This window comes from Ovis aries, chromosome 2 (genome assembly GCF_016772045.2).
Source record: "Ovis aries strain OAR_USU_Benz2616 breed Rambouillet chromosome 2, ARS-UI_Ramb_v3.0, whole genome shotgun sequence".
Taxonomy (NCBI): Eukaryota; Metazoa; Chordata; class Mammalia; order Artiodactyla; family Bovidae; genus Ovis; species Ovis aries.
Window position 1 is genome coordinate 180,686,073 of NC_056055.1, and position 16,124 is coordinate 180,702,196.

The 16,124-nt window shown below is 34.4% G+C and overlaps 1 protein-coding gene across 2 annotated transcripts in view; it reads left to right on the forward strand.

The window, feature by feature from the left end:
• The window catches only part of DPP10 (dipeptidyl peptidase like 10), a 770,042-nt gene that overhangs the window by 213,301 nt on the left and 540,617 nt on the right, over positions 1-16,124 (forward strand). For both annotated transcript variants that reach the window (XM_042243952.2, XM_042243953.2), the window contains exon 3: positions 15,495-15,590. In XM_042243952.2, coding sequence (XP_042099886.1) covers positions 15,495-15,590 — 96 coding nt within the window. The remainder of the gene's footprint in view (positions 1-15,494; positions 15,591-16,124) is intronic.

Below are 16,124 nucleotides of genomic sequence, written 5' to 3' on the forward strand. Positions count from 1 at the left end.
TCTTTGTTGGCAAAGTAATGCCTTTTCTTTTTAATATGCTGTCTAGGTTTGCCATAGCTTTTCTTTCAAAGAGCAAGTATCTTTTAATTTCATGTCTGCAGTTACCATCTGCGGTGAATTTCTAATTAGTCAGGTCTTCATTGAGCCATAACCTTAGAAGTTTGAAATGATGATAAAATAAACTTAATAAAATACATAAAAATGTGCACATAGGAGAGCTTAGTATACAAAAATTCTCTTAGGCATTTGAATTATACCTATATATATTATCTGAATTAGAAATTTAAAAATAATTTATCAGAATTTTTATGAAATGTTAATTTATTTAAAGTGGCAAAATAAGGCTATTACATGTAAATATACATAATATGTAATGAAAAATAGTTATATTTTCAAACATTGGTGAGAAGAATGTCATTATTTTATGTGTTTGCAAATATTTCATATCTGGCTCAATAGAATTCTGAGGATTCTCCTATGTACTCTTTTGTCAATTCTTTTGCAATAAGTTGCTTTAATTGAAGTATATGAACGACTTCTGGCCTCATGAAGATATTTGGTTAGAACCTGATAAATTTTTTTAATAGCTTTTTCACATAATTGTAGATTCCTTTCCTTGATACTTCTTGAAAACGTGGTAGATTCTAAAAAACTAAGTGATAAATTCTCAATGGTTAGTTACAGTGTGAAGCGTGAAGCCATATCAACAAAATGTCAGTACTCTTTTAAAATCCATTGGTCCATCTAGCACCTTAAAAGGATCTCTTTCCTATGCATGGTTCTCTACCATTATGTATCGGTCACTTGAAAAATGTTAGTTCACTGAGTTATACAGACCTTCCAAATGTTGGTAGAGTTTATTGCATAGTGTTAAAAAAACAGTGAATATCACTGATAGTATAATTGGAAAATTCTCACTGAAGGAGTATTGGAAAGTGGTCAAATTCAAGGTGGAGAAGACAAGTTTTACTTGAAAGCTTGAATTTTATAGTTTGTGGCAAATACAAACAGTTGTGTTTTTTAAGTGAGAGACTCATTTTGTTTATTTTGAAGAAAACATTTGCCTGATACTTAAATCTAAATAATTAAAATTTGTTTTCATTCTTCCCACTAGAAATGATGTTCTACGGAAAAAAGAAAAAAAAAAAAGGAACAACACTTCAGTTCATAACTCAAGCAACTGCCCACATGCATTTCTTTGGAACAACTGTCATGTTGTTAGGCAGTGGATGTGTTTTGAGGGGGCAAGGGTAGGGGATATAACTCCATTTTCACCACACAAATATTAAAAGGATCTCAAGTGTTGAGACTGAATACAATGAATAATTTTTAGAACTGTATTTAGGAAATTCTTCATTGGAATAGAGTTTTTAAAGCATTTTTTTGAGTATTTGTATAAAGAACAGGATGATGACAGTATAGTTTGATGCCATAGTGTTGACTCTCAATGAGATACCTGTAGTTTGGTTTTGCTCCAGGTGTGTTCAACCCAATTTAAAGAAAGATATATCTTAGTATTATGAATGTAGTTTTGACTTTTGGGACTGCTGTCCACTAGTTGTCCATGGATTAAGTACTGCTAACTTCTCCTGTAGAGCCATGTAGATCTGGAACAAAAATTTGCAGATGGTGATACCACTGAACAAAGTATTCTTGAAGAAGCAACTTAAACTTGGTTATATAAGAGCTCAAAGGCCCAAAGTAGTGCCATATCACTCTAGGGTAAAAAGAAGACTTCATTCTAATGTGTGTGTGTGTGTACATACATGTTTGTGTATAAGTGTGTGTGAGGTGTGTGTTATGTGTATATATGTATCAGTCTGTAATTTGCCTTTATTTCTCACTATGTGAAAGGCCTTTATGCAAGTAAATTTTTTTTTTCATTCTAATGCTTCATGAACTCATCTTTTCCTTTATTTATTTTTTTTGTTTTTTGTTTTTTTTTTTAAATTTTAAAATCTTTAATTCTTACATGCGTTCCCAAACATGACCCCCCCTCCCACCTCCCTCCCCACAACATCTCTCTGGGTCATCCCCATGCACCAGCCCCAAGCATGCTGCACCCTACGTCAGACATGGACTGGCGATTCAATTCTTACATGATAGTATACATGTTAGAATTCCCATTCTCCCAAATCATCCCACCCTCTCCCTCTCCCTCTGAGTCCAAAAAGTCCGTTATACACATCTGTGTCTTTTTTCCTGTCTTGCATACAGGGTCGTCATTGCCATCTTCCTAAATTTTTCATATTTAGGTTTCCTACTCAAATTCAGGAGATTTAATTTGGGAAAAGTCTCAAAAAGAGGTTGGAGAATGATTAGCACTTTCCATAACTGACTAATTTGACTAATTAAACCTATGAGTAAATCCTAAAGTTCTTGATTTATTTATTCAAGAGATGATAAGTTTGAGGTGGAATTTAATAAATCCTTCAGAACCTAAGGATACCATACCTTATTTGATGAACACTTAGAGTCTCTGCTGAAAATAAGGAGAATTAGTACAAAATATAACCGAACATAGGGCATCTTACGGAGAAGGCAATGGCACCCCACTCTAGTACTCCTGCCTGGAAAATCCCATGGATGGAGGAGCCTGGTAGGCTGTAGTCCATAGGGTCGCTAGGAGTCGGACACGACTGAGCAACTTCACTTTCACTTTTCACTTTCATGCATTGGAGAAGGAAATGGCAACCCACTGCAATGTTCTTGCCTGGAGAATCCCAGGGATAGGGGAGCCTGGTGGGCTGCCATCTATGGGGTCACACAGAGTCAGCCACGACTGTAGCGACTTAGCAGCAGCAGCAGCAGTAGGGCATCTTAGAGACGCAAGCTACTTTCTTTGCCACAGTGTGTATGTATGTGTGAGTGCATGTGTGTGTGTGCATGTATGTGCACACACACTTGTGCGTTTGGTATGTTCAATAAAACTATATGAAGAAACCAAATATGTTGATAGCACAGATATTCTAGTTGAGTTTTAACCATGTAATCCTCATCCAACCTTGTCCTTTCTCTGCCCTAAAAGAGTTTGTTAGAGTCTCTAGAACACAACTATCCATAGTGTAATTTAGTCCAACTCTTTTTTTTTTTAGTTTTTTATTTTTTTAATTTTAAAATCTTTAATTCTTACATGCGTTCCTTTCTCTTCACAAATGAAGAAACTTCTGCCTGAATAGATGGAGTGATCTAGCCAAGGGCACATATACTAAGGGTTTAGCTAGGATTAGAATATAACCACTTAGCTCTGATTACTGTTATTTCAGCATTAATTCTTGTCCCTATTTGAGTATAGGAAATGGGAGCATAAGTTCAAAACTGTGTATTGGGAGACTTTGAGAAGATGAATTGATCATAGGAGGCGAATATCTTGTAATCCATTTTTTGATATGTTGTATTCAACATAAATTTCCTGTAACTTCTCCCCATGGGTGGTGAAAAGGGGCAGAATTGGGAGTGACAGCTAAGTAAATATTTAATACCTTCCTTGCCAGCTGTCCTCTTCATTCTATTCAGTATAGACCCAGCGTTAGTTGCAATTTAGTAACTTTCCACATAGTTGAATTTTTAAATGACTTTTTATAATTAAAACATGGCTTTTTTACATGAAAGCTACATGCTGGAAATATGTGATACTTAAGAAGGAAAGACAATTCATTGAAAGATAGTCTGATTTAGGAAGTAAATTCGATTTGGAGAGGATATATAATTAGACTTTATAAGATACAGGGTTCATCTGAGTTAAAAGTGGTTCTAGATGATAGAATTGATGAGGATAATGGATTGACTGGCCTCTTTATTCAAGAAACTTTGCTAGTGCCACAACACAATATTAGAGTAGGAAAAGGCAAAAGAAAGAGATAAAGGAAACTCTTGGCATACCAAGAGGAACAAAGGTAATTATCTGGGACTATAAAACAGATGGCTTGCACTGCACTAATTCCCTTTGTTCTTTTGTTCAAATGGATGAATAGTGTCCAGAATACTAAGTGACAAGCTGCTTCAAGTTTCCTTCATTGACATGACTGATAATACAATTTATTTGTGATCCATAATTTTGACCATCCAGATTCAAAATAACCAAATACTCTTTTGCAAAAAGAGACTTCTGGGACTTCACTGGTGGTTCAGTGGTTAAGAATCTGCCTTGTAATGTAGGGAACATCGGTTCAATCCCTGGTCTGGGAACTAAGATCCCATTTGCTGCAGAGCAACTATGTCCATGCTCTGCAATTACTAAGCCACAAGGAAGGTACCCACATGATTCACAAAGATCCCACATGATGCAACTAAGAGCTGACTCATTCAAATAAACTTTTTAAAAAAGAGACTTTTAAGTGAATTTTACATTTCACTAAATTTTTCACCTAAAAGATACAAATCAATACTGTACTTTTGGTAGGTACTTAGAAAAACATATTGGTAATATTTGGGCTAAAGGAAACTATGAAAGAGACAAAAACTCAAGAGGGAGGAGAAACATTTTCTTTTTGTGACTTTGAAATTTCAAAATTCAGATTTGCTTTGTACTGACATATACCTTTTAACATTTTAATAATAATAATGACAGTGGCTAACATTAAATGAGCTGATTACCTTGCCTAATGATTTCCATATACCTCTTCATTTAGTAATAAAAAAACAAAGGAGATGCAGCTTGTACCAGAACATATCTTGTAATTTTCTTCTGTTTCAATGGTACATACTTTTATTCCTCAAATTTACATTCTAAATGGTATATATAGCTAAAGATGATGCTGTGAAAGTGCTGAACTCAATATGCCAGCAAATTTGGAAACGTCAGCAGTGGCCACAGGACTGGAAAAGGTCAGTTTTCATTCCAATCCCAAAGAAAGGCAATGCCAAAGAATGTTCAAACTACCGCGCAATTGCACTCATCTCACATGCTAGTAAAGTAATGCTCAAAATTCTAAAAGCCAGGCTTCAGCAATATGTGAATCATGAACTTCCAGATGTTCAAGCTGGTTTTAGAAAAGGCAGAGGAACCAGAGATCAAATTGCCAACAGCCACTGGATCATGGAAAAAGCAAGAGAGTTCCAGAAAAACATCTATTTCTGCCTTATTGACTATGCCAAAGCCTTTGATTGTGTGGATCATAATAAACTGTGGAAAATTCTAAAAGAGATGGGAATACCAGACCACCTGACATGCCTCTTGAGAAACCTGTATGCAGGTCAGGAAGCAACAGTTAGAACTGGACATGAAACAACAGACTTGTTCCAAATAGGAAAAGGACTATGTCAAGGCTGTATAATGTCACCCTGCTTATTTAACTTATATGTGCAGAGTACATCATGAGAAATGCTGGGCTGGAGGAAGCACAAGCTAGAATCAGGATTGCCAGGAGAAATATCAATAACCTCAGATATACAGATGACACCATCCTTATGGCAGAAAGCGAAGAGGAACTAAAGAGCCTCTTCATGAAAGTGAAAGAGGAGAGTGAAAAATTTGGCTTAAAGCTCAACATTCAGAAAATGAAGATCATGGCATCTGGTCCCATCACTTCATGGGAAATAGATGGGGAAACAGTGGAAACAGTGTCAGACTTTATTTTTTGCAGCTCCAAAGTCACTGCAGATGGTGATTGCAGCCATGAAATTAAAAGATTCTTACACCTTGGAAGGAAAGTTATGACCAACCTAGATAGCATATTCAGAAACAGAGACATTACTTTGCCAACAAAGGTCCGTCTAGTCAAGGCTATGGTTTTTCCAGTGGTCATGTATGAATGTGAGAGTTTGACAATAAAGAAAGCTGAGTGCCAAAAAATTGATGCTTTTGAACTGTGGTGTTGGAGAAGACTCTTGAGAGTCCCTTGGACTGTAAGGAGATCCAACCAGTCCATTCTAAAGGAGATCAACCCTGGGATTTCTTTGGAAGGAATGATGCTAAAGCTGAAACTCCAATACTTTGGCCACCTAATGTGAAGAGCTGACTCATTGGAAATACTCTGATGCTGGGAGGTATTGGGGCAGGAGGAGAAGGGGACAACAGAGCATGAGATGGCTGGATGGCATCATCGACTCAATGGACTTGAGTTTGAGTGAACTCTGGGAGTTGATGATGAACTGGGAGGCCTGGGGTGCTGCTATTCATGGGGTCGCAAAGAGTCGGACACGACTGAGTGACTGAACTGAACTAGAAATGATAACCCTTTGTTCATTTTCTTGGTAATAAATTAGTAAATATTAAAAAGAATTTGAAATATATATTTCAGGATCTCAAATAACATATATTTTGACAATTTTTAGTATTCTGAGTCACAGTTAAGCATCCTAGTGAAAGAACAGAATAGGAAAATGATGGAATATCAAAGGGGAATTAGTGCTTTAGTTGTTAAATAGTAAAATAAAACTTTTAAGGCTGACTAGGATATTCACAATTAGCAAATATTTTGAAAACATATGGAATTTGGTGTGACTGCTATCATTTGCATTCAGTATTTTCAACTAGTTATATAAGGAAGGGAGTGTTACCTTTTCCATGAACTTTAAACAATCAATAATGTTTAAAATGGAAATGCACTAGAAGACGCTCTAGTGATGTTAAAGTTGGAATATGATAATAAGCTTTAAGAATAAAAAGAGACTTAAAGGTAGAATTGGGAAATAAAAGTGGTGGTGTACTGGACATCCAGAGAAAATAGAGAATGCCATGAGCAGAAAGAGGAATTCTGAATAAGTACCTGATTAGACTTTTCTTTTTATTACTGTCTTAATATGATGTTATTTCAAATTTAAGATTTATTAAAAGAAATATTTTTGAACCGCTAATATCAAGGGAAAACCTATTAAAATTAACACAATTTCAGTAGAGAAAACACATACTGAAAGTCACAAATTAGTTTTTCTTCAGCTTGGTACTGAAGAGCTTTCTTTTCTCTTCTAAGATTATACAGTTAACTTATTTCAAAAAGCCATTTAAAAACAAGATTGGATTTTTGGAAGAAAGCACAGAAATGCCAATAGAAGTCTATGATCATAAATGACAGACTGGTACAAAGAAAAGAACATGGAGTGAATTATTTAATGTCAATTCTGTTTCCTATTCTGTTGCCAAAGATTAATGTTTTAGTTAAGATTCTATATCTTGTAACAATTTAACAAGTAATTACTGTTTCCAGTTAGTTAAATACTTGTGACCATTGTTATATTGTGCATCTCTTTGGATCTTTGTGCTCCTATTCATAATTATAATCATAATCATAGGATTCTATTAATATTTGGTCAGCAAATATTTAACATTTTAATTGCAACTATCAACATATATTAGATTTTAAGACTTTTAATATGCACCCACACTCATATATATATACACACACATTGCAGAAGTGTATTTAGTTACAAAATAACTAGAGATAAGATATGTTACCTACTACCTTACTAATGGAGGATTAGGTCTATGAAGAGAAGTGAAAGTTGCTCAGTCGTGTCTGACTCTTTGCAACCCTATGGGTTAGTCCATGGAATTCTCCAGGCCAGAATGCTGGAGTGGGTAGCCTTTCTCTTCTCCAAGGGATCTTCCCAACCCAGGGCTCAAACCCAGGTCTCCCGCATTGTAGGCAGATTCTTTACCAGCTGAGCCACAAGGGAAGCCCAAGAATACTGGAGTGGGTAGCCTTTCCCTTCTCCAGGGGATCTTCTCAACCCAGGAATCGAACTGGGGTCTCCTGCATTGTAGGCTGATTCTTTTACCAACTGAGCTATGAGGGAAACCCCAAGGTCTATGAGGTGAATATTAAATTTAATTGATATATATTTTTTGATATTAGGAAACAGATACTGATATCATAATTTCTTCCTCTGAGGATTTCTAAGAAAGGAGTTGTGCACGAGGGATCATCTCTTAAAATTATTTACAGTCTAATACCAATTTCCTTCTAAGCTACCCTCTCAGTGTCTAATGTGAGTGATTGCAATGAGTGTGAGCCATGGAATGAATGCAAGCCAGGCTTCTCTGTTTGAGTGCAACAGTGTAGTTAAAATAGGGATAACATTAATAAAATGTATCAAATAGGTTTCTCAAGTTGATTCTAACATAAATTATCTTAGTAATCAAGTTGCAATTGACTTATACCTGTTTGCTGATGAGATGTAATAGGTGATGCTACTAATATTAGTACTAAATATCATGCAACAGTGAGCTGAGGGTAAACGTGGAGTTTCAAGCTGATATATTATGGACAGTTCCCTAAAGGAAACAAACAAAAGCTCCACTTTTTTGTGAATGCTCTGACACTGCTCTATGTGCGAAAATAGATGGGCACTTTCATGAGCAGGCTGGAACAGAATAGGATGCTAATAAGGTCTGGAGAGGTACACAGAGCAGTTGAATTTCAATTAGGAGAAAGGTTCTTTTAGCTATAAAGAAGTAAGGATATTCTCAAAGTTATCTCTATAAAATTGTATATTTAAAAAACTTAATTGACACAATATTAAAGTGAATAAGGGGCCTCCCAGGTGGTGCTAGTGGTAAAGAACCTGCTTGCCAATGCAAGAGGCATAAGAGATGCTTGTTTGATCTCTGGGTAGGGAAGATCCCCTGGAAGAGAGCATGGTAACCCACTCCAGTATTCTTGATTGTAGAATCCCATGGACAGAGGAGCCTGTCAGGCTAGAGTCCAGTAGGGTCGCAAAGAGTCAGACAAGATTGAAGCAACTTAGCAGGCACTCACACAAAGATAATGAAGAAATAAAACTTATTTTGTGAGTCATTGTAGCTTAGTAAGTCAAAGAGATGTAGGCCCCAATTTCAGTCCTGCCTCTTACTGACCACGTGACCTTTGTCAAAATCTTTAACTTTGCAGAGCTTAAGTTTCTTCTCAGGTGAGGTTACTAATATCCAATAAGACTTGAGGGAGCATCTGGAAGAGAGTTGATAGATTACAAAGGATGGAGACCCCAAAAGACTATGATGAGATGTGGAGATGAAAGGAGATAGGAGATAAAAGCCAGGCTCCAAGCTTATTAAAACAGAAGCTTAATTATTCATTATGTGTTGAAGGAAGAAGTCTCTATTCTAGGACTGAAAAATTCAAGAGACCTCAGTGATAGTGCCTCACAGCTAAGGAAAAATTTAAAGAAATGAGCCAAGAATAGAAAAAACAGAAAATAAATGAAGTACAGAGCTCACTCAGTAATGAATGAAGACAAATAAATTAATCCTTAAGTTATATTTGAGTATTGTTTAAATTTTAGATTTCATTACAATAATTTGAATTACTTTGATAAATTGATTTTATAATAAGTTCCAGAGGCAATTGGAGTTAAAATATCCTTACTATTAAAATTATTAAACTATTTCAGATTACCAAAATAAATGAAGTTCAAAATCCTTAATAAAATATTGAAGTGTTTAATGATCAGTACAGTAAAAATAAAAAAAATCATTTGTTTAATTCATTAAAAAATATAAACATTTAAATAAATATTTAACATTAATCTAGCAATATAGAAGTAATAATAATTTTCCACGAGCAGTTGGATTTTGTTACAGAAATAATGGTGGTTGGAATAAGGAAATTTCTTTTAAACAATTTTTATATCAACACATTAAAGGAAAATATTTTTACATAATAGGCTGTAAGTGTATCATAACATAATTTCAAATAAAAACTCTAAATGTCATAGAAATAAAAACAAATTACTTAAGAATGATAGAGATTCATTTCCAATAACCTAGAAAATATATTAAATAATGAAATATTAAAGATGCTGCCATAATAGAAGAAAACAACAAGATTGTTATTTTTATCATTATTATTCAACATTGCTTTGACAATGAAGCTAATAATATGATTCACTAAAATGAAATAAACATCTTTTAATCAATGGTGCTGGAACAGTTAGTTGTCATGCAATATGCCAAAAAAAATAAAGTATGAATCTCTAATTATTCCTCATATGATAGACAAAATATATCTCAAGATCATTCAGGGAGTTATATGTAGAATATAAAACTATGAATCTTTCAGGATAAAATAAAATCTTCAATGTTACTTGAAACATTCTAAGTATTGCCAGCAAAAGTGTGATTTATAAAATGATAAACTAGACTTCATCAAAACTGAAAAAACAAAAAATGTTTTCCTCTGCAAAAGTCCCTTTTAAGAGGAGGAAAAGAAGCGAGAGAGTTTGAGGAAATTTGAGTTGACATATCAACAAATGATTTGTATCAGAATATAAATACTCTCTAAACTCAACAGTTAACCAATCCCACAAACAAAACAATCCAATTAGAAAATGGGCAAATGACATTACCAGACGTTTCACTGAAGAGGATATAAATATCACAAATAAGCACATTAAAAGATGTTCATTAGCTGTCAGAGTAATGCAAGTTAAAACCACAATGGCATTCATTATACGCATGTCAGAATAGCTTATTAAAAAAAAATCCTTGCAGGAATGCAGAAAAACTAGATTTTTTTTTTCTTACAAAAAAATATGTACCATATGACCCAACAATTGCATATTTTGGCATTTATCCCAAGGAAAGGAACATTTATGTTCACATAAAAACCTATAAATAGTGTTCATAGCAACTTTATTGATAGTAGCCCCAGACTACAAATGATAACCCAGATTTCCTTCAACAGATGAACAGTTCAACAAACTGGTACATTCATACCTTGGAATATCAGTAAACAGCAAAAAGAAATGGAGTTCTGATACACTCAATGACTAAAGTGGATTTCAAAACAATTATGCTGAGTGAAAAAGGCCAATCTCAAAATTTTACATAATGCATGTTTCCACAACACCCTTGAAATTGCAAAATTATAGAGATGAAAAAGTAGATTAGTGGTTGCCAAAGGTTTCAGAGAGAGGCTATGTGACAAAAGGACAACACAGGAGATCCTGGTGACAGAACTGTTCTTTGTCTTTACTGATGCTCATCATATTTGATACAACTACATAGAAATAAATACAGCCACATATACACACATGTACACAAAGGAATACATGCAAAACTGGTGAAATCTGAATAAAGTTGATGGAGGATATCACTTTTCTTTTTGTGCTATTGATTATGCAGATATATGTGATTGATGGAAACTGGATGAAGGGTATAAAGGATCTGTCTTTTTGTATTTCTTACAACTGCATGTGATCTGTAATATCTGAAAATTTTATATATCTTTTGTATATGCCTGTGTGTATATATTTTACATATAAGTGTATGTATATATATATAAACATATGTATATGTATGTGAAAGTGGAAAGTGTTAGTCACTCTGTCCAGCTCTTTGACACCCCCATGGACTATAGCTTGCCAGATTCCTCTGTCCACGGGATACTCCAGGTAGGAATACGAGACTGGGTAGCCATTCTCTCCAAAGGCTCTTCCCGAAACAAGAATTGAACCCCGGTCTCCTGCATTACAGGTTCTTTACCATCTGAGCCACCAGGGAAGCCCCTATATATGTATGTGCTGTGTGTATGTATGTGCTGTGCTTAGTCACTCAGTCATGTCTGACTCTGCACCCTGTGGGCTGTAGCTCACCAGGCTCCTCTGTCCATGGGGATTCTCCAGGTAGTAACACTGGAATGGGTTGCCAAGCCCTCCTCCAAGGAACCTTTCCGACCCAGGGATTGAACCCAGGTCTCTGGCATTGCAGGCAGATTCTTTTACCATCTGAGCCACTAAGGAAACCCATGTGTATGTAAATATATGTACATACATATATGTATAAATTTAAACTTTATGAAAAGGAACATTTATTTCCAGGTGATATACTTAAATAAGTAGAAAAAAAAAGGATTTCATTTCCATTGGCATTTTTAAGTGAATGTGATATGGTAAATAATGTAATGATTAACTCTGTGTGTATATAAAGTTTTTTAGATTAAGAATGGGAAATAGTGTGTTCATAGTAACAAAACATATATGTGAGAGAATGTTGCTCAGTCCTGTCCGACTCTTTGTGACCCCATAGACTGTACAGTCCATGGAATTCTCCAGGCCAGAACATTGAAGTGGGTAGCCTTTCCCTTCTCCAGGAGATCTTCCCAACCCATGAATTGAACCCAGGTCTCCTGCATTACAGATGGATTCTTTACCAGCTGAGCCACAGGGAAACCCAAGAATACTGGAGTGGGTAGCCTGTCCCTTTTCAGCAGATCTTCCTGACCCAGGAATCCAACCAGGGTCTCCTGCATTGCAGGCAGATTCTTTACCAACTGAGCTATCAGGGAAACCCCACATGAAACATATATACTTACTAGTAAATACAATAGGAATGTAAAGGATCTATATGAAAAGTAGAAAATGAAACAATTAGTGTATATGAGTGAACTAAGTAGTTCTGAAAGAAGAACCTTTATATTACAAAATGTTTAGAGTTTTTCAATTCGCTGTATATATGTTTTGCTATTTTAGTAAGATTTCTATTTTGGTGGGTTTTAATATGATTCAAGCTCATATGAAAGAATGCATGTTTGAGAAATAGTATTTGAAAAACTATTAATACTTGAAAATAAAAATTATATGGTGTGGTGTAATTGCTTTAAAGATGTTTTTTGTTTGTTTGTTTTATATCTTCCTAAAAGATGCAATAAATAAAATATGTGGAATTTACCTAAGAATAAAATTATAGTTAATTTTTCAATTCAGTTGATAAGGATCATTTTTAATAACTGTGTTAGAATAATCTACCCTCCCATTGAAAGTTAGATCCTACCTTCCACTCTTAGCTGTATAAATTTCCTTGGATCAGCAAAATAAATGCCTATCAAATAGAGATGATGAAATATAATCATGTAAAAATTGAAAGGATTGGATTGGACAAATTATGGTGCTTTTATATAATCTCAGGAAACTTTACATTGTGAAACTTATCTATAACAAAATTGGTCTTATTGAGATATCTCATTGAATAAATATATTTTCTGAAATCCTAATAAAATTAGCTCATTTTGTTAAAATCCCAAACTCCTATGACAGAAAATTAATTATAGAATCATGGCTCTTTTTCTTTGTCAAACAAAAAGCACTCATCATTTTCGCTAAAATGTTCTCATTCCTTCATTTGTCCATGGCATTACCTTTCTCTGTATTTTGAAACCTGGAAGTAGTGTTAGTCACTTAGTCATGTCTAACTCTTTGTGACCTCACAAACTGTACCCTGCCAGGCTCCTTTGTCCATGGTATCCTCCAGGCAAGAATACTGGAGTGGATTGCCATTCCCTTCTCCAGAGGATTTTTCCTGACCCAGGGATCAAACCCAGGTCTCATGCATTGCAGGCAGATTCTTTATCATATGAGCTACAGGAAAGTTCCACAAAGGAAAGATCCAGAAATGAAACCTGAAAGGCCCAGGTCATTTAACATAAAAATGAATACATTTTATTTTCAAGAGAAATTTTATGTTCACGGAAAAATTGAACAGAAGGTATAGAAATTTCCCTTTTACCTTCACCTGGGTAAAACCTTCTGCATTGTTATTATCCCACCCAAGATATGTTTGCTACAATTGATGGACTTATGTTGATGTATCATTATCAGCCAAAGTCCATATTTTACTTTAGGGTTCACTCTTGCTTTTGTACATTCTATGAATTTGGACAAATGTATAATTACATGTATCCGGCATTATAACTTTTCATACTGTTTATGGTATTCTCAAGACAAGAATGCTGAAGTAGTTTGCCTTTGCCATTCCCTTCTCTAGTGGACCATGTTTTGTCAGAACTCTCCACCATGACCTGTCTTGGGTGGCCCTACATGTTATGGCTCATAGTTTCATTGAGTTAGACAAGGATGTGATCCATGTGATCAGTTTGGTTAGTTTTCTGTGATATTTTTAGAGTCTTCAGTGTTTACATTTTTCAGTGTGTTAAGTAGTTGGAATCATACAGTATGCAGACTTCAGATTGGCCTCTTTCACTTAATAATTTAAGATTCTTCCATGATTTTCATGATTGATAGCTCATTTCTTTTAATCACTGCGTATCACAACATCTGGACCACAGTTTATCTGTTCACCTACTGAAGGACATCTTGGTTGCTTCCAAGTTTTAGCAATTATGAATAAAGCTACCATCAACCTCCATGTGCAGATTTTTGTGTGGCGGTAAGTTTTCAACTCATTTGGGTAAATACCATAGAACACAATTGTTAGATTATATGTTTAGTTTTATAAGAAACCACCAAACTGTCTTCCATGGTATCTGTACCATTTGTCATTCCCACCAGCAATAGTTGATAGTTGTTCATTTTGTTTTTCACTGAAGTCTTTTCTGATTGTTTTTGCAAGGTATTTTTCTTCCTTTCTTTCTGTTTATACAGTACTCCATATCCTCATTCTGACATCTATCATATTCTTTCTTGCTTTGTGTGAAGCCTTTGGGACATGGAATAGATATGTCTCCTTCACCTTACATTACTTCACTTAACACCTTGAAAATTAAGAGCCCTAATATTTGTTGAATGAATAAGGTAATTTTAAATTTTGTCATATAAGACTGTCAAGTGGAGCATTTTGTTTTGTAGATAATTTTGTGCTAGGCTTGGATCACATGATTCTCACTAGTTCCACTTGTTATCTATTTTTCAGTTGTTTCTGAGCAATTATTTTGTGGGTTAAATACATGCTTGACACATGTTGAAGGAAATTGCCACTTAAAGTTATTGATTCTTTGCCCCAGCTTTTCTACTGGAAGAAGCAAAACCTTGCTGCAATAAGTACTGAGCCTTTAAAAAACAATATCTAATGTTGTTAGCATATATTGTTGATACTTTATTTTCAATAAGAGTTAAGGTCACAGCTGAAAGGTCACAAAGATGGTTTTATACAGTAAATAAACAATTGTTTTACAAAGAAAATAAAATATCCCTAACTTGTTTATAGACTTTTTCATCTAAAAACTTGCTTGCTGTGTTTAATGTTGGTGCTTAAATTGTGTCTTAGATTTTGGAATTTAAAAAGGAAGTACACCTAGTTTCTGTGTCAGGGACTAATATGAATGCATACTTTTCATATTCTGGCATTGTATTACTTTTGCAATTTTTGCATTTGACTCCTAGACTCAGTATTTGTTGGATGGCAATTATCTGTTGAATTTTGGCATTTGTTCTGTTTATTTGGTGAACTTCCTTTCAATTTGGGAAGATTTATTTATCATATTTGTTTATAACATTTACCTCTTCATCTTTGATATTTACAACAAAACTGTAAATTTATCATTAGAGAGAATATGTTGAAGTTATTTTGGAAAATAGTGGGCTGGATTATGGTTAAACAGTGAAAAATGTATCCTTTGGGGCCCAATTCACTGTTTTCGTATTATATATCACAACATAAAGTCATGGAACAAACTTCTAAAGCCAAAGAACATTAGCATTGCCATTTTATATTGTTACCTTATTAACATGTTTTTGAAGCAAAATAGTCCAAATATTATAATTCATTAGTTTTTAAAAGTAACATGAGATAAGTGCCTAACCTAAAATTTATTTTATTTTAGATGAACTCACAAATTCATCAGAAACCAGATTGTCTTTAGAAGACCTCTTCAGGAAAGACTTTGTGCTTCATGATCCAGAAGCTCGGTGGATCAATGGTATGTATGTATGTTATTATATATTATGTTTATTTCATATTCTGTATGGTGAAAGTTAAATAATAAGATTTGTATTAATATTTTAATTGACATTATTCTTCAGTGATTTTATATACCATTTAATCAGAAATGTATACTTTGGCTCTTATGAATAGAAACCTTTTCTTAAGTCTTCAATAAAATCATCCCCTAAACATTAGATTGACTGTTCTGTATCTGCTTTTCCCTCATAAGCATTAATTATGTGACTTCAAATACATATTATATCTCTAGAATTTCTCTAGGTAATTCTCATTGGTGTAGAAGTATAGATATGGGGAGCCTATATGTAAGTGCTTCAAATTTGACAATCAAGTTAATTTTCTTTTCTCTGTAGGTTTTCTTTTTTAAGTTTAAATGCCACAAACTAAGGAGACTCTAACAAAGCTGAAATGACAGAAAGAGCATGGGAACATATTGCATTTTGCCTTTTTCTGGCTTGGCTAAGAAACCGCCTCAGCTTTATTTAGGTTATTCCTTATTTTGTTATTTTAG